The sequence below is a fragment of the Anabrus simplex genome, chromosome 3, assembly GCF_040414725.1.
Source record: "Anabrus simplex isolate iqAnaSimp1 chromosome 3, ASM4041472v1, whole genome shotgun sequence".
Taxonomy (NCBI): Eukaryota; Metazoa; Arthropoda; class Insecta; order Orthoptera; family Tettigoniidae; genus Anabrus; species Anabrus simplex.
In genome coordinates, this window is record NC_090267.1 from 507,443,058 (window position 1) to 507,469,278 (window position 26,221).

General features: G+C 37.9%; 1 protein-coding gene across 1 annotated transcript in view; it reads right to left on the minus strand.

The window, feature by feature from the left end:
* sick (sickie) overlaps window positions 1-26,221 on the minus strand; it is a 501,196-nt gene that overhangs the window by 405,884 nt on the left and 69,091 nt on the right. The window contains exon 7 of the mRNA XM_067143723.2: window positions 17,904-18,039. Within this exon, the coding sequence (XP_066999824.2) occupies window positions 17,904-18,039 (136 nt within the window). The remainder of the gene's footprint in view (window positions 1-17,903; window positions 18,040-26,221) is intronic.

Below are 26,221 nucleotides of genomic sequence, written 5' to 3' on the forward strand. Positions count from 1 at the left end.
AGGTGGAGTTTGGAATAGCACGAAAGGTTCTTATTTACTGCAGATGCCGCTCTGCATGAACACTTTGATGATGATGATGCTTGTTGTTTAAAGGGGCCTAACACCTAGGTCCTCGACCCCTAATTGTACGAAATGAGATGAAATGCAATGACAATTTAAAAGTCCAAAATTCGTCCACTGACCAGAATTCAAAACATGATGAAGATTGAATGGATGAATATGAATTTAAAACAATCAGTGGATCCGACCCGCAATGCCTCACCTTCCCAGAAACTATATTACTGACCAAGGGACTGCTTCCAAAGCACAATCCTCAACTGATGATGCTTGTCTAAAGGGGTTCAAAATCTAAGTCAACGGTCCCTCATAATGGCACTTATCGCTAGTAAAGTATTTCTCAAGTTGCGGTACTAATCAAAGGTAGTGTAAACTCATGGTGTTCGAAACATTATGGTAATACTCACAAGTATTCTACGTCGTACAGGTAATGCAGGCCTATCATGTTTCTTGCATAATGGCGCCATTCATAGGCAACGCAAACCCATGGTGCACCTCACACAGATGTACTGATCACAGGACTCGTACTATCCCATGGTGCTCCTTACATAGTGGGTACAAATCACAGGCAACGCAGACCAACGGTGTCGCTCATATAGTGGTACTAATGACAAGCAACACGCAGACCCGTAGTATTTCTCACATAACGGTACAAATCATAGGCAACGTAAGCCCGTGATGTTCCGCATATAGTGGTACTAATCACAGGTACTGGAAACCCACAGTGAACCGCTCTCTGCTGCTATTAATCACAAACGTATTGTGTACCTAACATAGTGGTACTATTTATTTAAAGTTAAAAACTTCATTATTGTTCCGTATTGAATAGAGAAATAAGATGTACAATATTATAGGTTAGGATCCACCTTTCAATACTCCGTAATAAGATGGTAAAAAGTAGTTACAACCTGTTTAATGGGACCGGTTTCAACACATTTTAAGTGTCATCATCAGCCAATTTGCGAAGATCTTAAAACAACTAGCACATTGAATACAGGCAAAAAATTAACATTGTATCATAACGTAGCAATTCAGTAAATGTTCAAAACACAATAATCACAGTCAAGAGAGTAAACAGAACATCACTATCTTGCGCCGAAAACAAATATAGCTGAAGTTCATAAGCAGGTCAAATATTCGCTTATGTAAAGTCGTTGCTAGGCAGGTCTTGTAGGCATTTGTTTCTCCGGCCGAAGAGCAAAAGGTGACGTGAATGAAGTCCTAGGAAAACAGTGTAGGATTTAATTTCGTCAAATTTCAAAGTGGATATATAGGTTTTATAAAATAATTTAAAACGTTAAAAAAGAATAAAGCCAAATAAAAAATATATTTAAAAAATAGGAAGAAATAATGAAAGAAATACGAGGTTCAACTCGAAACAACTTGCCGTAGTAATTGATAAAGAAATGATAAATAGAGAAAGGGGGGACGTTAATTAGAGGGTGGTGATGGTGGTGGTGGTGGTGGTTATTGTTATTAGAGGAAATACAATTGGGCAACAATCCTTAATATAATACTAATTCGAAGAAAAAAGAAAAAGAACCGACACTTCGAAAAATGAAGATATCGGTTAAAGGAAGACAAGGGCCACGAAGGGCGTGAAAATGAAAGACTCCCTAGCCCTCGCAAACCTAATAGCATCGGGGTCGGAAAAGAACAAGAATTGACCAAGGGAGGTCGGACAGGATAGATGAAAGTGAGGAGCCTGGCACAAGTAAGTGGAAGCAATGCCAGGACTCAGCTAAGGGCCCCGTGGTCGCCAACCCACGCTCTGAAGTTCAGAGCCCCTGGGGGATGGAGGATGGGAAGGAAAGAAAAAATGGAAGGGATCCGATACTTCGAAAAATGAAGATATCAGCCAAAGGAAGACAAGGGCCACGAAGGGCGTGAAAATGAAAGACTCCCTAGCCCTCGGAAAACTAATAGCGTCGGGGTCGGAAAGGAACAAGAGTTGACCAAGGGAGGTCGGACAGGATAGATGAAAGTGAGGAGCCTGGCACAAGTAAGTGGAAGCAATGCCAGGACTCAGCTAAGGGCCCCCGTGGTCGTCAACCTACGTTCCGAAGTTCAGAGCCCCTGGGGGATGGAGGGTGGGAAGGAAAGAAAAAATGGAAGGGATCCGATACTTCGAAAAATGAAGATATCAGCCAAAAGAAGACAAGGGCCAACGAAGGGCGTGAAAATGAAAGACTCCCTAGCCCTTCGGAAACCTAAAAGCGTCGGGGTCGGAAAGGAACAAGAGTTGACCAAGGGAGGTCGGACAGGATAGATGAAAGTGAGGAGCCTGGCACAAGTAAGTGGAAGCAATGCCAGGACTCAGCTAAGGACCCCCGTGGTCGCCAACCCACGTTCCGAAGTTCAGAACCTCTGGGGGATGGAGGGTGGGAAGGAAAGAAAAATGGAAGGGATCCGATACTTCGAAAAAATGAAGATATCAGCCAAAAGAAGACAAGGGCCACGAAGGGCGTGAAAATGAAAAACTCCCTAGCCCTCGGAAACCTAAAAGCGTCGGGGTCGGAAAGGAACAAGAGTTGACCAAGGGAGGTCGGACAGGATAGATGAAAGTGAGGAGCCTGGCATAAGTAAGTGGAAGCAATGCCAGGACTCGGCTAAGGGCACCGTGGTCGCCAACCCACGCTCCGAAGTTCAGAGCCCCTTGGGTGAGAAGGGGGAGAACTGAGGAGGATCAAGGGGGGTGTTGCGGAAGGGGGAAGTGGTATTGTGTAAATTGTGAAAGATTGATTCCTTATTTGTTGACTTCAGGTTATTTAAAAAGGAGATGAGAAAATCGAAAAGGGGATTGGGTTTCTCAGAAATATCATTCAGATTAAGATTTGGATTGAAAAACTGGTCAAGGTGTATAAAACAGTTTTCGGTGATGTCTAGGAGAGGGCCTTTATTTAGAGTGCTGAGAATTTCAATATCCTGGTTTATTGTAGTGAAAGCATGTTTTGTGTCATGTATGTGTTGTCCCACTGCCGAAAATCTGTTGTGCTTTATTGCATTAACGTGTTCAAAGTACCTAATTTTGAAGTTGCGACCAGTTTGACCTATGTAAGAAGAATTACAGTTGTGGCACTTAAAACGGTATACGCCTGATTTAGAAAAGACACTTGTTCTATTTAAGGAGTGGGAATTATGTAATAATTCAAGGTTTCTATTATTAGTTCGAAAAGAAATCATAGTATTATGTTTTTTGAAGACATTAGCTATACTATAGGTATTTGCATTGAATGTGAATGTGGTGTAAGCAGCTGGTTTGGGAATATCTTTTAAGAGTGTTGTGTTAGGGCGGTGTCTAAATTTGTTAATGATTTTTTCAATAAAATAAGAATTATAACCGTTAAATTTGGCAATAGAGCGGATGATGTTTAGTTCTTTATTTAAGTTATCCTTTGATAGCGGAATTTTGAAGGCGCGGTTAACCATACTGTTGTATGAAGCACGTTTATGTGACTGTGGGTGAAAAGAGTCTTGTTTTATGGTATTAGCTGTATGTGTGGGTTTTCTGTAAATCATATATGATAATGAGGAAGGTAATCTGTTTATTGTTATGTCTAGAAAATTAATAGATTTGTTTGATTCTGTTTCAAGAGTGAATTTAATATGTGGATCAATTTTATTGAGGCTATTAAGAGTAGAAGCTGCATTGAAAACTCTATCATCCAGTATAACAAATGTGTCATCCACATATCTAGCCCAAAATAATACATGTTTAAAGTCGTCATTGTTATCAATGAAATTGTGTTCTAAAAAGTCTAGGTATATTTCTGCAAGGATCCCCGAGGCTGGAGAGCCCATAGCTAAACCATCTTGTTGATAAATTGTATTGTCGAAGATGAAGAAGTTGTTAGTAACTACTAATTTTAAGAGGGTCATAAAATCATTAATTTCAAGTTTGCTTAAGCAACTATATGTATTTAAGTTATTTTCAATAATAGGAAATAATTTTCTGATATTAATACTGGGATACATATTGACAATATCGAAAGAGTGTAGAGAGTGGTGTGGTTGGATTTTGAAGTTATTTAATTTCTCAACTAGTTCTATGGTGTTTTTTACAGACTTATTCGATAAAAATTTGTAATTATTCTTAAGAAATTTATGAATGAATTGTGCTAATTTGTAAAGTGGGCTGGGTCTGTAATTAATAATTGGTCGAATAGGGACGTCAGTTTTATGAATTTTAGGGAGAGATTTAGCGGTTGGTAGGCCTGGATTCATGCTTAATAATTTTGTTTTTTCATGTTCAGTAAATAAGAAAGAAGAGTTCTTAAGGGTTTGTTTTAGAAGACGTTGAATTTGTTGGGTAGGATCTTTCTTTGTTATAGAAAAGGAATTATTGCTGAAGAAATTTTTGGTTTTCTCGATATAATCAACTTTATCCATTATTACTGTAGTGTTACCTTTGTCAGCTTTTGTGATGATGAGGTCCTGGTCTTTAATTTTCTTTTTGAGGTTAAGAATGTGTTTACGTTCAACGAAGGGAACAGTGTTGCTATTATCATTGGATGTGTAAATCTTATTAAGTTTTCTTTTTACATCAAGTCTAATTTCGTCCTGTAGTTCTAAAGGCATTTTTTGATAGCCAATTCAGATTCAGTGATTGTATTAAAAACACTGTTATTTTTATTTAAGTTAGGCCAGTTATGTTTAGGGCCTTTTGATAGGATTAAGTTATCATTATCATCTAGGGTTGTTTTGGATAAGTTTATAACAGGGGGGTGGAACTTACTAATTATACTGTCATGATTTTTTGGTTCATTAGGTAATTTAGTAAAAGGTTTCCTTGTCGTAGAGATATTTTTGAGATTGTTAAGTTTTCTGTCTAGAATTGATTGCTTTTTGGAAAGTATGAAGAATAATTTATCGTCTATATGGGATTGAAATAAGTCCCATTGAGCACTTGATAGTAGGCGAGTTGCTTCGAGGTGAGATTCGTAAAGACGATTGTTTAGGAAAGATTTCTTCCTATAAAGGAATTTAATTTCATTGGTTAACCATATCTTGTTAATTTTCTTTTGTGTTCTTGAACAATCACAGTGTATCGCGCATAATTTAACCCCTAATTTTCTTAAACCTACCAGTTTTAGACATCGCAATTCTTATGATTGTTCAAGAACACAAAAGAAAATTAACAAGATATGGTTAACCAATGAAATTAAATTCCTTTATAGGAAGAAATCTTTCCTAAACAATCGTCTTTACGAATCTCACCTCGAAGCAACTCGCCTACTATCAAGTGCTCAATGGGACTTATTTCAATCCCATATAGACGATAAATTATTCTTCATACTTTCCAAAAAGCAATCAATTCTAGACAGAAAACTTAACAATCTCAAAAATATCTCTACGACAAGGAAACCTTTTACTAAATTACCTAATGAACCAAAAAATCATGACAGTATAATTAGTAAGTTCCACCCCCCTGTTATAAACTTATCCAAAACAACCCTAGATGATAATGATAACTTAATCCAATCAAAAGGCCCTAAACATAACTGGCCTAACTTAAATAAAAATAACAGTGTTTTTAATACAATCACTGAATCTGAATTGGCTATCAAAAAATGCCTTTAGAACTACAGGACGAAATTAGACTTGATGTAAAAAGAAAACTTAATAAGATTTACACATCCAATGATAATAGCAACACTGTTCCCTTCGTTGAACGTAAACACATTCTTAACCTCAAAAAGAAAATTAAAGACCAGGACCTCATCATCACAAAAGCTGACAAAGGTAACACTACAGTAATAATGGATAAAGTTGATTATATCGAGAAAACCAAAAATTTCTTCAGCAATAATTCCTTTTCTATAACAAAGAAAGATCCTACCCAACAAATTCAACGTCTTCTAAAACAAACCCTTAAGAACTCTTCTTTCTTATTTACTGAACATGAAAAAACAAAATTATTAAGCATGAATCCAGGCCTACCAACCGCTAAATCTCTCCCTAAAATTCATAAAACTGACGTCCCTATTCGACCAATTATTAATTACAGACCCAGCCCACTTTACAAATTAGCACAATTCATTCATAAATTTCTTAAGAATAATTACAAATTTTTATCGAATAAGTCTGTAAAAAACACCATAGAACTAGTTGAGAAATTAAATAACTTCAAAATCCAACCACACCACTCTCTACACTCTTTCGATATTGTCAATATGTATCCCAGTATTAATATCAGAAAATTATTTCCTATTATTGAAAATAACTTAAATACATATAGTTGCTTAAGCAAACTTGAAATTAATGATTTTATGACCCTCTTAAAATTAGTAGTTACTAACAACTTCTTCATCTTCGACAATACAATTTATCAACAAGATGGTTTAGCTATGGGCTCTCCAGCCTCGGGGATCCTTGCAGAAATATACCTAGACTTTTTAGAACACAATTTCATTGATAACAATGACGACTTTAAACATGTATTATTTTGGGCTAGATATGTGGATGACACATTTGTTATACTGGATGATAGAGTTTTCAATGCAGCTTCTACTCTTAATAGCCTCAATAAAATTGATCCACATATTAAATTCACTCTTGAAACAGAATCAAACAAATCTATTAATTTTCTAGACATAACAATAAACAGATTACCTTCCTCATTATCATATATGATTTACAGAAAACCCACACATACAGCTAATACCATAAAACAAGACTCTTTTCACCCACAGTCACATAAACGTGCTTCATACAACAGTATGGTTAACCGCGCCTTCAAAATTCCGCTATCAAAGGATAACTTAAATAAAGAACTAAACATCATCCGCTCTATTGCCAAATTTAACGGTTATAATTCTTATTTTATTGAAAAAATCATTAACAAATTTAGACACCGCCCTAACACAACACTCTTAAAAGATATTCCCAAACCAGCTGCTTACACCACATTCACATTCAATGCAAATACCTATAGTATAGCTAATGTCTTCAAAAAACATAATACTATGATTTCTTTTCGAACTAATAATAGAAACCTTGAATTATTACATAATTCCCACTCCTTAAATAGAACAAGTGTCTTTTCTAAATCAGGCGTATACCGTTTTAAGTGCCACAACTGTAATTCTTCTTACATAGGTCAAACTGGTCGCAACTTCAAAATTAGGTACTTTGAACACGTTAATGCAATAAAGCACAACAGATTTTCGGCAGTGGGACAACACATACATGACACAAAACATGCTTTCACTACAATAAACCAGGATATTGAAATTCTCAGCACTCTAAATAAAGGCCCTCTCCTAGACATCACCGAAAACTGTTTTATACACCTTGACCAGTTTTTCAATCCAAATCTTAATCTGAATGATATTTCTGAGAAACCCAATCCCCTTTTCGATTTTCTCATCTCCTTTTTAAATAACCTGAAGTCAACAAATAAGGAATCAATCTTTCACAATTTACACAATACCACTTCCCCCTTCCGCAACACCCCCCTTGATCCTCCTCAGTTCTCCCCCTTCTCACCCAAGGGGCTCTGAACTTCGGAGCGTGGGTTGGCGACCACGGGGCCCTTAGCCGAGTCCTGGCATTGCTTCCACTTACTTATGCCAGGCTCCTCACTTTCATCTATCCTGTCCGACCTCCCTTGGTCAACTCTTGTTCCTTTCCGACCCCGACGCTTTTAGGTTTCCGAGGGCTAGGGAGTTTTTTCATTTTCACGCCCTTCGTGGCCCTTGTCTTCTTTTGGCTGATATCTTCATTTTTTCGAAGTATCGGATCCCTTCCATTTTTCTTTCCTTCCCACCCTCCATCCCCCAGAGGTTCTGAACTTCGGAACGTGGGTTGGCGACCACGGGGGTCCTTAGCTGAGTCCTGGCATTGCTTCCACTTACTTGTGCCAGGCTCCTCACTTTCATCTATCCTGTCCGACCTCCCTTGGTCAACTCTTGTTCCTTTCCGACCCCGACGCTTTTAGGTTTCCGAAGGGCTAGGGAGTCTTTCATTTTCACGCCCTTCGTTGGCCCTTGTCTTCTTTTGGCTGATATCTTCATTTTTCGAAGTATCGGATCCCTTCCATTTTTTCTTTCCTTCCCACCCTCCATCCCCCAGGGGCTCTGAACTTCGGAACGTAGGTTGACGACCACGGGGGCCCTTAGCTGAGTCCTGGCATTGCTTCCACTTACTTGTGCCAGGCTCCTCACTTTCATCTATCCTGTCCGACCTCCCTTGGTCAACTCTTGTTCCTTTCCGACCCCGACGCTATTAGTTTTCCGAGGGCTAGGGAGTCTTTCATTTTCACGCCCTTCGTGGCCCTTGTCTTCCTTTGGCTGATATCTTCATTTTTCGAAGTATCGGATCCCTTCCATTTTTTCTTTCCTTCCCATCCTCCATCCCCCAGGGGCTCTGAACTTCAGAGCGTGGGTTGGCGACCACGGGGCCCTTAGCTGAGTCCTGGCATTGCTTCCACTTACTTGTGCCAGGCTCCTCACTTTCATCTATCCTGTCCGACCTCCCTTGGTCAATTCTTGTTCTTTTCCGACCCCGATGCTATTAGGTTTGCGAGGGCTAGGGAGTCTTTCATTTTCACGCCCTTCGTGGCCCTTGTCTTCCTTTAACCGATATCTTCATTTTTCGAAGTGTCGGTTCTTTTTCTTTTTTCTTCGAATTAGTATTATATTAAGGATTGTTGCCCAATTGTATTTCCTCTAATAACAATAACCACCACCACCACCACCATCACCACCCTCTAATTAACGTCCCCCCTTTCTCTATTTATCATTTCTTTATCAATTACTACGGCAAGTTGTTTCGAGTTGAACCTCGTATTTCTTTCATTATTTCTTCCTATTTTTTAAATATATTTTTTATTTGGCTTTATTCTTTTTTAACGTTTTAAATTATTTTATAAAACCTATATATCCACTTTGAAATTTGACGAAATTAAATCCTACACTGTTTTCCTAGGACTTCATTCACGTCACCTTTTGCTCTTCGGCCGGAGAAACAAATGCCTACAAGACCTGCCTAGCAACGACTTTACATAAGCGAATATTTGACCTGCTTATGAACTTCAGCTATATTTGTTTTCGGCGCAAGATAGTGATGTTCTGTTTACTCTCTTGACTGTGATTATTGTGTTTTGAACATTTACTGAATTGCTACGTTATGATACAATGTTAATTTTTTGCCTGTATTCAATGTGCTAGTTGTTTTAAGATCTTCGCAAATTGGCTGATGATGACACTTAAAATGTGTTGAAACCGGTCCCATTAAACAGGTTGTAACTACTTTTTACCATCTTATTACGGAGTATTGAAAGGTGGATCCTAACCTATAATATTGTACATCTTATAGTGGTACTACTCGCAAGTAATGGCGATCCATTGTGTTCCCCGTGTGATGGTACTAATTAAAATTAATAAAATTATTGCAAATTATAAATCTCATTCCGTATTGATGGTTGTCACTTTGCAAGTATTTATAAAATCCTCCTTATCAATACAAATCAACTCATCCGTTAGATGAAACAAAGTCTATACATGTAATTGTTCTGCTACTGAAGATGGCCTTGAGAATAAGCTGAAACATGTATAGACTTTGTTTCATCTAACAGATGAGTTGATTTGTATTGATAAGGAGGATTTTATAAATACTTTTATTTGTAAAGTGAAATAAAATTATGTAATGGTTCCACATTTTCATTACATGTAAACTTAGTAATGTAAGGTTACATCACTAGTTGATCATAAACGGTACTGGTTTTGACCCTAAGTTCCGGGTCATCATCAGCCGATCACTCAAAAACAGAAAAAACAATACACAGGTAGACAGTAATTTACAAGACATAGTTTTTTCACCAGACGGAAGTTTGTGTTGAGCAGTATAAAACATGTGACTGTAGCACCGTGTTTCAGAAGTTTTTATAATTCTGAAAAGAATAATAAACAGCTTGAGGAACAATCTTGCAATCACTAACAGATTTAAGTTTGTGTGGAGCAGTATAACACTTGTGACCGTAGCATCATGCTTTAAAAGTTTTTTAAATCTTCCTCTTTATCCTACAAAATGTTTAGAAAACCAACTCAAACAGCAACCACCATTCGACAAGACTCATTGCATCCACAAGTACACAAGCGTGCTACTTATAACAGCCTAGTCTTTCGTGCCTTTAATACTCTAATGTCTAAGAAAGACTTAAACAATGAATTATCACTAAATTTAACAGTTCTAACAACTCTTTCATAGACTGAATAATCAACAAATTCAACCACCGTCCCAAGACCACATTAGCAAAAGAAAAAAACAACGCCTGCGCATTTTCCACTTTTACCTTAAATAAAGACGTTTATAAAGTTACCAACAATTTTAAAAAGCACAACGTAAAAATAGCTTTTAGAACCAACAACAGAAATGTCGATATCTAACACAACTCTAACTTAGTAAACAAATCTAATGTTTTTACAAAATCCGGAGTCTACAGATTCAAATGCAACAACTGCAATTCTTTGTATGTTGAGCAAACCAGACGCAACTTTACTATCAGATATTCCGAACATGTCAATGCATTAAAATACAACAGATTCTCTGCAGAAGGACAACACATATATGACTCTAAACATAACTTCACCAAAATAGAACAGGACATGCAAATACTTGAAATAATTATCAAAGGCCTCCTACTTAACACAACTGAAAACTCTTTCATTCACCTTGACCAGTAATTTAATCCTAATTTCAATTTAAACAACATTTCTGAAAAACCTAATATCCTCTTCAATTTTCTCATCCTAATTTCTATTTGCAAATGAGGTGTCTACCTCGGTGGCAAATGGTACACTAAAATACATTATTGTCAAGCACTAAATTTTAAATGAACAAGAGAAGACGACCTTTTCCTAGAATACATTATTATACAATTTACGCTAACATTTTTTTTTTTTTTAAACACAGCTCATCCTTAATAAATATACAGTGTATACAAAATTCTACTTTTAATATCCCCTGTACTTACAAACATAGTTAACTCATATACAGTATGTGGAATTACTTCAAATAATACTATACAACTGGTATAAGATTAAAATTTACATTGCATTTATTTACTTATTTATTTTTTACCCATTTTGGAACCTAAGTAGCATAATGACCTGCTGCGCCACCGTTTTTCAGAGTTTCTGAAAGGCCTTCACAGATACCACAGCGGTCCCAGGGCCCTCGAAGTTCCCAATGTACTTCACCCCTACAGGCAGTCCCCTACTTCGGCTATCCAATCTCCACAGACCAGCGGATGGAATTAATTTATTCACACACATTTTTTTTATTTAACAATAACCTACACTGGTCGAATGCCTTCTATCATTTTATTTAGTTTCTCTGCTGCTGTTTATTCTCTTCTTGAATATCTGTACAAATTTTGGAAATGGATCAAACACTACCCCTGGTAAACTGTTCCACTCCTTCATGCCCTTCCCAATGAATGAAAATTTACCCCAATCGCTTCTGCTAAAATTCCTTCTAATTTTATACTTGTGGTCAGTCCTGCCGATAGAATTATTTTCCAACTGAAGCCTCTCACAGATTTCTCCCCGCGCTTCTCCCGTATAGGCTCCACATAATCCTATAAGTCTAGTTTTCTCCCTTCTCTTACTTAAAGTTTCCCACCCAAGTTCCTCTAACATTTCTGATACACTACTTTTTCTCCTGAAATCCCCTGTTACAAATCTTGCTGCTTTCTTCTGCACACTATCTATTTATTTTAGCAGGTATTCTTTGTGAGGATCCCAAACACTGTTTGCACATTCCAATAATGAACGAACCATACTTAAGTATCTTTTAATTCTTTGTTGCATCCTTTAAGTAGCCTCATTATGATATGTAACGATCTGTATGCTTTCCCAACAATTTCATCAAAATGACCCTTCCAGTTCAAATAAACTTTCAAATCTCACACCTAAGTATTTGCACTTGCCATCTTTTGCGATAAATTCAGTTATAAAGCTCCTGTTTGTAAATGTTGTAACAGTTGATTTGCCTCCATTAACCTTCGTATTTATTATTTTCTTCAACCCGTTGTTGGATACTCAAGGTCCCTTTGTAATTCTGAACAATCCTCAATGTTATTTATTTCCCTATAAACAATTATGTCATCTGCATAAATCTTATTTTTGATGTTATATTGTTCCCTAAATCATTTGCGTATATTAAGAAGAGTAACAGACCGATTATACTACCCTGTGAAATTCCCTTTCAAACTTTCTCTTCCTGTGATACATCATTTCCTACGTTGACTTTCTGGACCCTTGAATTTAGAAATGTTCTTATCCAATTTCTTTAATAATATTCCATGGCCCATTCTATCAAAAGCTTTGGAAAGATCTATTGGCTATGCAATCTAACTGGCTTCCTGAATCCAACTGATCTGATATGTCCTGCTGAAATCCCACCAGTTGTGCCTCACAAGAAAATTTCTTTCTAAATCCATACTGGCTCTTTGTGAACCAATCTTTATCATCACATATCCCTCTGATGTACTTTAAACTCTCCAGTATTTTACAAACTATACTGGCCAGGCTGATTGGTCTGTAGTTCTCAGGTTTCCTTCTTTCACCCTTTCCTTTATAAATTGGTATTATTATAGATTCCTTCCATTCCTTTGGTATTACACTATTATTATTTTATGACACAGTCAAAGAGAAATTTTAAATCAGGCACTGTGTACCAACCCATTTTCTTTTATACCTCACCCACCTGCTCCGCTTTAAATCTACTAGTCCTCCCTCCTTTCCTCTTCTCACTCTCCATCACACATTCCACTCTATGATCCATTTCCAAATTCAACCCCTTACTATATATAATGTTGTACAATACGTATTACCGTATATATTATATTTTTACCTGCTTACTTCATTGCCTTTTAAAGTCTATCCTCACCTATTTTGGCTTCTATTAACCTTTGAATTTCTTTCTTTTTTCGCACTGAACTGGGAATTAAAATTTCATTTTTGGTTCAGATCAATATGACCTTCAAATTTATCCTCTTCGCCACCTCAAGAGCTGCCTGAGCACTCATCTTCAAGAAACCTTTGTTTGTCAATTGTGATCCTCAATTGTTCTAATACTGCATTTTTTACTTTCTCTTCACATTTGTTTTTTAATGTCAACTGTTTCTGCATTACAAGACTAATCGTCTGCATCTTCATACATCAAGCATACGATTACAATACTGACCGTTGAGCTATTTATTCTTCATCTCTTCAAGAGTTTAAAAACTTGAATAGCATGGTGCTAGTCACATGTGTTATACTGCTCCACACGAACTTGTGTCTGTTAGCGATTGCAAGATTGTTCCTCGAGCTGTTTATTCTTCTCTTCAGGATTATAAAAACTTTTGAGATACGGTGCTAGTCACATGTGTTATACTGCTCCACACGAACTTACGTCTGGTGAAAAAGCTATATCTTCTGCATTACTGTTTATTTACCTCTGCATTGTTTTTTCTGTTTTTGAGTGATCGGCTGATGATGACTCGGAACTTAGGGTCGAACTGGTACTGTTTATGATCAACTAGTGATGTAACCTTACATTACTAAGTTTACATGTACTGAAAAGGTGGAACCATTACATAATTTTATTAATTTTAATTGCGATCCCAGTTCAATACGGACCATAATGAAATTCTTATCTTTCAATGATGGTACTAATCACAAGTAATCTCATGGTTCTAATTCAATCATCCCTTTGTCGCCCCTTTTAGTCGTCTCTTACGACAGGCAGGGTATACCGTGAGTGTACTCTTCATCTTCGTCCCCCACCCACAGGCGGTCATGAACACTGAACTCTGAACACTTAACTCTGAACACATAGATAAGTTTGAGCATCTAGATGTAGCGCTATGCGAAGACCAACACAGAACTAAGAAGAATAATTTTTGAACATTTCTTTTTTGATGAACTAGCAGGTCTTATAACATGGGGGAGAGGAAGAGAGAGAGAGTATGTGTGTTGCACTTCCTAAGTAATGATCTTAGCTCCCCTCGACGTAGTCCCCTTGGCTATCTATACACAATTGCCAGCATTTCTGTAGGTCTTGGAAGCAAGCAGGGAAATTGTCAACTGCAATGCTTGTAAGCTAATGTGTCACAGCCCATTGGATGTCTGAGGTATCTTGATGAAGCTTTCCTTTCAGTCGCAATTTCACTCGCGGAAACAAGAAAAAATCGCAAGGCGACAGATTGGGCGGATGTGGGACGACAGTGACAGAATGTCTGGCCAGGTACTCAGTAACAGATAAAGCAGTGTGAGGTCTTGCATTGTTGTGCAGTAAGAACTAGTCCTGAGACTGCCACAAATCAGGGCAGCGACATCGAATTGCTTGTCACAAATGTTTCAAGACTTCGATGTAAAGAGTTTCACCTGGTGGAACATACTCATGGCAAACTAACCCTTTATTGTCAAACAATCCGATCAACATTGTCTTTGTTCTTGAAGGTTGACATTTGACTTTTTTCAAAGCTGGTGATCCAGGACTCCATAGTTCTGCACTTTGACGCTTCATGTGGGGGTCATACGGTAACAGCAACTTTCATCCCCAGCAATAATCTTTGTTGGAAATGTGGGATCACGTCTGGCTCTATCCAGTAGTTCTGCAGAAATTCTTCGCCTTTCCACTTTCTGGTCGTCTGTTAGGGTGTGTGGGACGAGTTTTGTATTCAGTTTCAGTTTCCCTAAATCGTTGCGTAAAATCTTATATGACACATGTCATTATTCAAACTAAGCTCTTCTGATATCTCATGCACAGTCACGTGGTGGTCTTCTTGCCCTACACGCTACACATTTGCACCAGAATGTGTTGCAGATGGGCGGCCAGTTCTGGGATCATCTTGCACTGAATCTCTGTCTTCCCAAAACCTTTTGTGCCACTCAAGCACATGACTTCTTGACAGTGCATCACCACCATATGCTTGTGTAATCATTGTCCACGTTTCACTAAGGGTTTTCTGAGCTTAACACAAAACTTAATGTTCACTCTTTGTTCACAATCAGCACCCATTGTGTCACCGTCACCAAACCAAACAGAGTGTTGCTAAGCACAGCCCTGCCACCTAGTGCGTGTGCGACCACATACCAATGTACACATACCAGGTACTGTAACATAAAACCAACATCTGTTTCTTTGTTCGCACTGCAACCTCAGAAATACAACACTTGTCCCAGAACTTTTTTGACGGTGTACTTGGAAATGTTGAAAGAATTCTGAGACTAGGGTGGCTGGCCACAGAGATGGATAGAATTCATCACAAATACAATCAATATGTCACTGGAAGAAGTGAAAGGATTCATGTAAAAAACAACTGGAGACACTCAATACATACAGTCGCCTGGAATCGTCAAGGTGGTTGTTTGGGTAATCAGTCCATATGCACCTCTCCATACCACCCAATCCAGTGCTAACCTTTTCATTTCTATGTAACTACTACCTTTATTATAATCTGTTTGTCATACACACGCCTTGGTCAACCCTTATTGTTCTTACCCTCTAGACTTTTCTCAAAAACTAATTGAACAAGCTCTGGGTGTTGTAAAATACGTCTCTCCTCTTCTGGTCAAATTTTGTCAAACTGCTCTCCTCTCAACAACACTATTTAGTGTGATCTGATCTACACATCTCACCTTCAGCATTCTTATGTTACACCACATTTCAAAAGCTTCTATACTCTTTCTGGGCTAGTTACTACCACGCTTCATACATAAGCCTTCAAAAACATTTATACTGATATGAATATCTATGATGTAGGCATTTTTTAATTGTTTTTTAATTAAAACAGACTCTGCTTCTTGTGCTAGCCTGCATTTTATGTCCTTCCTCCTGCTATTGTTAGTGAATCCAGTCTCAAGTAACCGTTTCCATTTACTTTCTTTAGGACTGCGTTTCCTAATCTAATATTACCTGCATCACATGACTTTATTGGATACATTCCATTAGGTTTGTTCCAGAGTGTTGTTTATTTCCTGCATCTTATATTCGACAACTTCAATTATACTTCTTCTTCATCATCATCTTATCCCGGGGTCGTTGTTTCTGGCAAGTCTTTTCCACTTTTTCCTATCTCACGCATAATCTTCCCCTAATTTCTTCTCCTTCAGATCTTCTCGTACATTATCTGTCCACCTCCTCCTTGATCTTCCCCTATTTCTGGTCCCATCCACAGTCATGTCTGTCACTCTCCTCCCTACATACCTTTCATCCCTTCGCATAATGTGTCCATACCATAGCAGTCTTCTCTCCTGTACTTTCTTTGATACTTCTGTCACTTCAAGTGTGCCTCTGATTTTCTCATATTTGATGTGGTCCATTATAGTGACACCACTCATCCATCTTAGCATCTTCATCTCTGCAACATCATCTTTATTACATTGTGCCTTTGTTGTTGCCAAGTCTCTGCCCCTTACAACAAGGCTGGCCTCACTGCTGTCTTATAGGCTTTTCCTTTAACCCTTATAAGTCTTTTGTCACACATGATGCCAGACATTCTTTTCCAGTTCATCCAGGTAGACTCCACTCTGTGGTTAATTTCTGTAGGTAGCCATTCTTAGACACAAAAGATCCTAAATATTTGAAACCATCCACTGTTTTTAAGCATGTACCATTCATCTTTAACATTTCATTCCCCTCACATCCGAGGCACAGGTATTCGGTTTTCTTTCTATTAATTTTTAGGCCTCTGTCTTCCAAGGATTTTCTCAAGCTTTCCAGCTTCTCTTCCAATTATACTCACCATCAGGTGGAAAAACAGCCAACATTGTTGATATATGTGTAATATTCTTACTCCACTTCATCGTATTTAACACGGAACGGAACACAGAAAAATTAACTATTTTCAATTATCAAATGGACTCTTACATTGCTGGAATGTTGAAAGTAATGACTGCAGTCAGACATCTGTACAAACACAAAGTTAACCTAACTGGACCACTCTGCAATAAAATTAGAAAAACTTGGATGTATGATAGTTGTATATCAAATTAACAATTTGTAGTATTATGGCAGCAATCCTACATTACTGAAAAGCGGTCAAAACATCATAAGAACATTACTTATACACCAGTCATTAACAGACAATAATGAAAGATGGCTAATTAAAGATCAATCATGATCAACTATGCACTATTAGCACACCAGCATGTACAAAAAATGCTCTCTAGTAATCACAGGCTGTGAAAAAGGTGGTTTAAACAGTTAGAATATAAATTAACCCTCTAACATCCAGAGTACAGTATTAGATTGGAAACCTCCATGGTCGTTCTTCTGGTCTCAGTTCCATTTTTTACTCCTGAATGACGATAGGCATGAAAAAATATTATATTCGTGCAAAAACTTGTTTTTGACAGATCTCAAGAATACGAGTATGATTCAAGACATTGTTGGGGCTCCTTTCATGGGATATTTGAGTCCCACACATTACTCTATTTGCCCCAGTTGGCCCAGGAATTAGACATTTTAATTATCTCGATCCCCATTATCTCAACCTGTCATTACTGGATGGTACTTTGCAAACATCCTGTATGCAGAAATATATTTGCAAAAATAGCAAATAGCTCTTACATTTAACAGTTTGAGATTCTTTACCACATTAATGATACCAAGAAACTTTTGATGCAATGCTGATGAATATTAACAGGGTCGAAACAAGGCACTATACTGAATGAACTGAAACCGTTGCCTACCATGCATATATCCAGAGCTGGAAGACAAACCATCGAAAGCATATTAGGATCAGCACACATGCTATCATGCTAGATGAGGACAATCATTCAGTCAGTGAAGCTAGTCCATGGGTCATTTATTTCTTGCTAAATGTACAGAAAATCTCAAATAACACTCACCTACTGTCGCGATAGAACACCTGGTGAGAGCGGGCATAGAGAGAGGCTCCACCTTCGGACATGTAACCATCGCACAAGTCGGGTAACTGGCGAGAAAGTGCACACATTCTCACCATGTCACTATCTGACAGATAACCTAAAAAAGAATAAACAAAATAAGAAACAGAACTAATAAAGTGTTGCTGATGCAAATAAATTAGCAGTAAAAGTATAGATGTACAGTAGAGTCTCGTTAATCCGAACTAATTGGGACCGGAGTCTGTTCGGATTACAAAATTTTCGGATTAACTGGAAAATATTTTCCAATAATAATGTTATTGTTTTTACGTCCCACTAACTACTCCTACGGTTTCCGGAGACGCCTAGGTGCCGGGACTTTCTCCCGAAGGTGTTCTTTTACGCGCCAGTAAATCTACTTACACGAGGCTGACGTATTTGAGCACCTTCAAATACCACCAGACTGAGCCAGGATCGAACCTGCCAAGTTGGGGTCAGAAGGCCAGCGCCTCAACCGTCTGAGGAAAATATTCTATAATACAGTACAGTATATACTGTAATTTGAAAAGCCCATTATTTAGCAGTTACATTAATAAAAAAAAAACTGTATAAAATTACAGTAGGGTAGTTAAGAACACGTAGAGGAGAAAACGACTAAAACTAGGTTAAAACTTGTCTCCTAAAACTGCTAAAATACGGTAACGGCTTACACAAGTCTCATAGTCAGATGCCGCGACCGCCTAGAACTTGCCGTACGCTACGTCGAGCAACACTCCGCTACTACGCCCATTGATGTGATGTTTATGAGATTCTGGTTTAACACTGCATCTTCGAGTAGGTTCCAATCACTACGGCAAAAGAAACTAACAGACTTTATAAAGATGAACGCCCAGTGATTGATGGTTTACGTTGTGTAGTTATGTTTACATTAAGTTATTCTAGTAAAATATGACTAAAAGTGCAAGTAAATCTTCATTCTATAATATGGTCTTTCATTTCAATAAGGACAACTTTAAAAAAAATGAATAATTCAATTCGGATTAACCGGACTTTCGGATTAACGGGGTTCAGATTAACGGGACTCTACTGTATCACTATTCCTAAGGCTAAAAAGTTTTTATGCTAATCTTAAACTGAAATAAAATAAATTACCTTCCCATCATTTTGATGACCTGGGATGTAACTGCTATTTACCTCCTTTGTAGTAATATTCCCTTTTGCCAATTTTCTGAAGCTTCCAAACATTCATGAACAGCCTGTGGGTCAACCACAATACCAAAGTCCTTTCATAGTTTCTACTGCCTTGCTTTTTGGTGATCAGCTGATAAGACTAGTTCGATAGAGCAGTCCATGTCACCCTATATTGTGCTAATGTTTCACTGTAACACAACTTCTGCTCTAATCTGTTTGTAATATTCATGTCTTGGCCACACACTTCCTTCAAAAACTAACTGAACAAAACATGACGATGATCATCGTATCCAAGTACCCTCAAATGCTGAAAGGGCTTAAGGATGAAGCAGCCACAATAGCTTTTCCACTGACTGTAATGAAGTAAAGTTGGGGTTCCAGGGCAGTTTGGACAGTGAAATAGATGGTCAATCTTGAATTGCACCACAATTGCAGTCGGCATTCTGCGTATAACCCCATCTTTTGAGTGGAGCCTTGGTTCTAGGCATTCCAGTTCTCATCCTATTAAGGGTCTTCCAGACAGACAAGATTGCAAAGTAAAGTTTTTATAAACAAACATCTTACATTCACTGGAAACAATAGTGGTATTAGTGTCTTTTGACCTTGGAGAGACATTAGAGCTTCCAAATCTCGACTGGCTGGTGTTGGCTGAGTTGGAATCCCATCTCCCAGTTGCTTCATAATGGCAGATTACCCTGCAAAATTATGAGATTTCCAGTTGTCATGACATCGAAGGCCTCATTAATTCCTCTGCCAAATGGAGAAGAAGTTTTATTTTTGGATTTGCTTTGTCTTTTGCAAAAACTGTGTTGTCACAGTGCAAGGTTTTGCATACCAGAAAATTTGTAAAGTAGCCTTTGCCTTATTTTCCAACTGCAGGTTTATTTGGCAGACATTTGATCCATAACATGGCCTCCTCTTTAAGATTTACTCTTCTTCAACACAGTGTACATGTGCGTCACTAGTAGAAACATCAATGGAGATACCGGCTTGAATGCTACTATCAAATTATTATAATTAATAATTTGATACTCTGAACTCCAATACGGTTGAAAAATGAGATTTATAACTTGTATTGAATGCTACTAGCCGTCATAATCCGAGGCTTCTTTCTAGTAATTTGTTCTGCCCTTTCTTCTTCTGCTTTTTTCTCTTTACTACTTGATCAAGGGATGTACTTACCTATCTTCTGAAGCATCAAGGGAAAATATATATTATATTTCACCATTATTGTTTGGAGCATCTTAGATTTCACTAGAATTATATCCACAGGGGTATCAGGCTCAGATCAATATAATTCAAATTAAATCTGTTCATCACTTTCAAGGTGATCCATTTCAAACACATTCAACAGAAAATGCATAGTCACATGTTAGAAAACATAAAAAACATACTGGCTGCAATAAAATGAAGTTTCATTAATCATACACTGGGGAACTGTATACCCTACACATACGTTCTGAGAAACAAGCAGGTGACATTTGTTACATTTAGAGCAACCAAGCACCCTGAGGTGAGAGGCTATAGGGATTGCAAACACAAAATTAGTGCAAAACAAAAATTCCATGAGGTACTCAGTGTATGATTTCAGGGTTAAAAAAGGCCTTCCCTGATTGGGCTAATCTACATTTATGTCATATTTCCTTCTGTCACCATTGGTCATTGTACAACCAAGGTATTAGTGCTGACTACTGAGTGTACGATTCAAAGCAGTACATCAATTCAGTCAAGTGTCCGAGTGAATCAATTCACAGGAACGGAGAGCTCACGGCACATGATTCAGTTGACTCTCAGCAGACAGTGCCGAGTGGCTCACTCACAGATCAGTGAGACAACACGCACATACGGTTCATTATCAACACACTGGACACTGGACGGGCTCTCCCTCTCAGGTCATTTGAAAATAATACCCATTTGCATTCACTGCCCTCTTCTTACCGGGAGGTTTAAATAATATATGGATTTATTTGCAGTGTTAAAACAGCAGTCAAAACATAATTCCAAAGTAACTAGCTATTAAATAGGTAGGCTATTAGGTTCTTCTATTTATTAGTTTAATAGACCAGTATTATAACTTAGTTGACATTCGACAACTCAACTCTCTAACCTACCTTCTGACTATAAGTCATGCTCGTGACCACTCGAAATTGTCTGTTTTATATTGGGAAGAACTGCTCAGTATTTTCTCAGTTCGTATGTCACATCATTGCACAAGTCGTCAATAATCGAATCACGAGGTCACCGGTGTAAGTGGGCAGTGGGTACGTGAGCCAAGTGATGTAATAACTTAAATAAAAGATGTTGAATCAGAAAACCACAGGGCTACTTTGCATCTCGGGTAAGCCTATACGAAATATGACGATTTAAAAAATACTCTACTGATAGAAAGAGACATATTCTCAAAGATGACCGAGCGAGCTGGCCATGCGGTTAGGGCCGCGTAGCTATGAGCTTGCATTTGGGGGATGGTGGGTTTGAATCCTACCGTCGGCAGCCATTAAGATGGTTTTGCGTGGTTTCCTATTTTCACCCCAGGCAAATGCTGGTGTTGTACCTTAATTAAGGCCACGGCTGTTTCCTTTCCACTTCAAGCCCATCGTCGCCATAAGGCCTGTCTGTTGGTGTGAAGTAAAGCAATTTATTTGATTTATATTTAATATGTAGGCTACTTATTGCGAACACAGGTATTTTTACATCTAATTCTGTATATATAATAGAATTGTGACTTTCAGAGAACTGAGGGAAAAACCATAAGTTGGTGTATAAAATTTGAGTTATGTCAATTCTACTTCTACTTCTTCTTCTTCTTCTTACTATTATATTATTATTAACTACTGCAATATATTTTATTTGTATTGTGTACTTACTGTGAATAAAATGAAATTTCTATGTTCTTTGAAATCATTTAAGTAAAGACTAGGCAAACAACTGATAGGGAATCTCCCACCTGGGGGACAGCTTTAAATGCAGATCACCGATGATTGTGCATACAGATATTTTTTCATCTAATTCTATATATTTATTTAATGGAGTTGTCATTCAGGGGAAAAGGCTTAGTAGCCTTTGCTGGCAAGATGTAGTGTTTACAGTGCGCTATGTCTTCTAGTATGGGATAGAATAAAATTGTTACTTTCATTGACCTGTCTGAGTCTCTTCCTTGGCTTTGACAATATGAAAGTGACTGAGGTATGAGTGACGCTAGTAATGCCATTCCTTATGCAGCCAGTCCCTGCTATGAATGGTGTGAATATGTCGCTCATAGGGTCGGTTGGTGCAGGCATTTCAGTGGGCTTGGCAGACTGATGTGCAATAGCAACTTTTGGCTCGGTAAGGAAAGCAACGGGAAACTACCTCACTTCTCATTTCCCTAGTACGCCTCTTCAGTGACACCTAGGCCATCTATGACAGCTAATGGTGAACATGTTGAGGATCCAACCAGCCTTCGGGCTGAATACCCAACATACATAACTGCATATCACAAGTTCAATTTCATAACGAGTTATCCCTCAAGTTTGCATATTAGAACAAGTCCTTTAACTCGCTATTGATCTCAAATACATCATCATCTTACGTCTTCATATGTGAATGCAGCATAACAGGATTGTACTAGACCTGATTATGAACTTCAACTGCATTTGTTTCAGCACAAAATAGTGGTGTTCTTTTTACTCTTTTGACTGTGATCACTGTGTTATGAACATCAACTGGAATTTTTCAGCACGAAATAATGTTAAATTTTTGCCTGCAATCACTGTGTTAGTTTATTTTTAGACCTTTATGACTTAATTTTCGCACTGCTTTGTTTTTTTTTTTTTTTTTTTTTTTGCTAGTTGCTTTACGTCGCACCGACACAGATAGGTCTTATGGCGACGATGGGACAGGAAAGGCCAAGGAGTGGGAAGGAAACGGCCGTGGCCTTAATTAAGGTACAGCCCCAGCATTTGCCTGGTGTGAAAATGGGAAACCACGGAAAAACATTTTCAGGGCTGCCGATAGTGGGGTTCGAACCTACTATCTCCCGAATACTGGATACTGGCCGCACTTAAACGACTGCAGCTATCGAGCTCGGTCACTGCTTTGTTCATTGGCTGATGATGACACTTCTAATGTGTTGAAACCGGTCCCAAATGAACAGGTTGTAACTTCTATTTGGTTCAACTTAACAATGGAGTATTGAAAGGTGGATCCTTCCTTCTATTTAATATTGTATATCACTAAGCAGGTCAGAAGAATGTGCATGAGCAGGCTAAACCACACAGCAGCAGAGTTCAGCCCTGTCTATGCTTTGAAACATGAGTCGGTCTCACTGTGATTTGGTCAGCTGTGTTGTGCATACAATATACTGGCAAAACAAAAACAGGTTGTAGTAACAGAAACAACAACCTGACGTAGACAGAAAAGTGAAAAATGAAAGAATTTTAGTAAATGTAGGGATCACAGAGGTTTGGACTGGGTTGAAATGAAAGATAAACTAGAAGAGCATTCTTCAAAGAGATCGAATAAAACTATGAAATCATCTCGGAATGAAAAAGTGAATGAACCAATGTTTTGATGGTCCACACAAATGGAAAAGAGAATGCCAACATCAGGACGAATAAATTATGACAAAGTATGAAAAATTTCTGAAAACTTTTGTGTTCAATGCTCAGGCTTCACCGTTATTTGCAATTTAGCAACTAAATGAGGGTGTTAAAAGAAATAAGTTTCATAATGATAGATCAGTATTGAACTGTGATTACAATAGAGTAAAATAATATATTATTGGTCCACCTTTTCAATACAAAATGAAAATTACATAGGGACTAGTTTCGACCTAGTAATAGGTCATCATCAGCCTGAAGTAAATTAAAGCGTAAATATCGAAGAAAACATAAACAATGTAAACACAAGTACAGTCTTTTTAAAGGTACATACCATGTGGGAAGTTGAGTAGAGATATATTAAAAATAATAACTCTTCCAATTGACGAAGCACTGAGTGGAAGTTATGTAAAGTTCGGTGCGCCGTATATTATAAAAGACCACTGTGCACTAAATGATGTAATAAAGAAGAATAGTAGGTTGAATGCTGGCTTCTTCTTAGCTGTTGTATATTCGAAGAAGATTACGTCGTATTTTATAAGGTATTGAAAGACGTCAAAATACATGGATGTTGGAAAGGCTCTTCATTTTTTGGAACAAGGCAATTGTTGCGCGAGGAGGCTTAGGAAACCAGAGAAGCGCTATATTATGTTAAAAAATAGAGATCCTTAAAAAAGTTCCGTGCGTCGTATAAATTGTGGAAATGGAAATCGAAAAAACTTGGTTCTTAAGCGATAATGTTGTTCATTCAGAGATCAATTGAAAATAAAGAATCGTAACATTGTCTTCTTAAAGATGTTTATAAACTAGAATTAATAGACGATGCGAAGTATGATACTAGGAGAAAGCTCTTCTGCTTCTGGAATCTTGAAGGACGATGGATGTTTCACGAGGTGGAATAACGTATATGGAGTTAAATAAAGGTGGATATAAATTCGCAGTTCAATGCGGACTATAAATTTGATTCTGAACAGTAAGTTTTTTTTTTTTAATATATAAATATGCCAAAAGGAAAATTTAAGCATGATGTGATGAGCTGAAGAGATAATAATAATAATAATGCTATTTGCTTTACGTCCCACTAACTACTGTTAGGTCTTCGGAGACGCCGGGGTGCCGAAATTTAGTCCCGCAGGAGTTCTTTTACGTGTCGTATTTGAGCACCTTCAAATACCACCGGACTGAGCCAGGATCGAACCTGCCAAGTTGGGGTTAGAAGGCCAGCGCCTTAACCGTCTGAGCCACTCAGCCCGGCGAGCTGAAGAGAGAAACGGATGTAGGAAAGGATCAAAGGAAATTTTGTTTCTGAATAAAAGACAGTAAGAATTTTATTTATTTATTTATTTATTTATTTATTTATTTATTTATTTTTTTAGCTGCAGAGAGAAACGGAGGTAGGTAAGGATCAAAGGAAAATTTTTGAGGAGGTGAAGGAAGGAAAATAAAGGTATGAGATTTTTTTTTTTAAGTGGGGCTGAGGGATGTGGGAATATGGAAGAATGATTAAGAAAAGTAGTAAAAATAGAATGAACAATCGGACCTTTAATATTAGGTTTTGATTGTCTGAAAAGTTGAATTAGCAGGTCAAAAAGAATGTTTGATTTTTCGGAAATGTCATTGAGATTGAAATTGGGATTGAAATATTGGTCTAAATTTATAAAGCAATTCTCTATTATGTTAAGGAGGGGTCCTTTATTCATAATTTTGAGAATTTTTAATATATCTCTACTCAACTTCCCACATGGTATGTACCTTTAAAAAGACTGTACTTGTGTTTACATTGTTTATGTTTTCTTTGATATTTACGCTTTAATTTACTTCAGGCTGATGATGACCTATTACTAGGTCGAAACTAGTCCCTATGTAATTTTCATTTTGTATTGAAAAGGTGGACCAATAATATATTATTTTACTCTATTGTAAATGAGGGTGAGGAGAAGTTATTAGTTGATCCATACACTGTAGATGTGTTCTTAAGAGTTTGAAACTTTTACATAAGGGTATAACTAAGGACGCGATTTTTAACACTGGGTCGTCACCTCTTACGACAGACGGGGAACATAAGAGTACCAAGGAAAAATATGTTAGTTGTACTGAGAGATTATCAAATTATGGGTAAGTTATTAAAGGCAATTTATAATGACAATCAGGCCACAGTAAGAACTGATGGCAGAACAGGTTTTAGGTTCAAGGTAGTTACAGAGTTTAGACCTTTGTTGTTTTTAGTATATATCAGGGCCTCTCAAACACCCAAACTCTCACGCGTGCGAACAGCGGCGAAGAGTTCCTGTGCACAGTGCATCGTCCCGCTCGGCTCGGACCAACGCTTCGTCTCTGGGCTACTCGGTTAAGCTCGGCTCGGATTCGGAACGCTACGGAGCAAGTGAGGAAGAGGGAGACAGGGGGAGCGAGCAAGACAGCCATGGGGAAAGAGAGAGACAGCACTATTGCTCCAAATCGAGGAGTGGGGGGGTCTGCATTCTGGTCAACCAAGCAAAGTCATCTTTTGCACCGTGCACAAAGCATGCACCAGGCGCATGCACCTCGAGA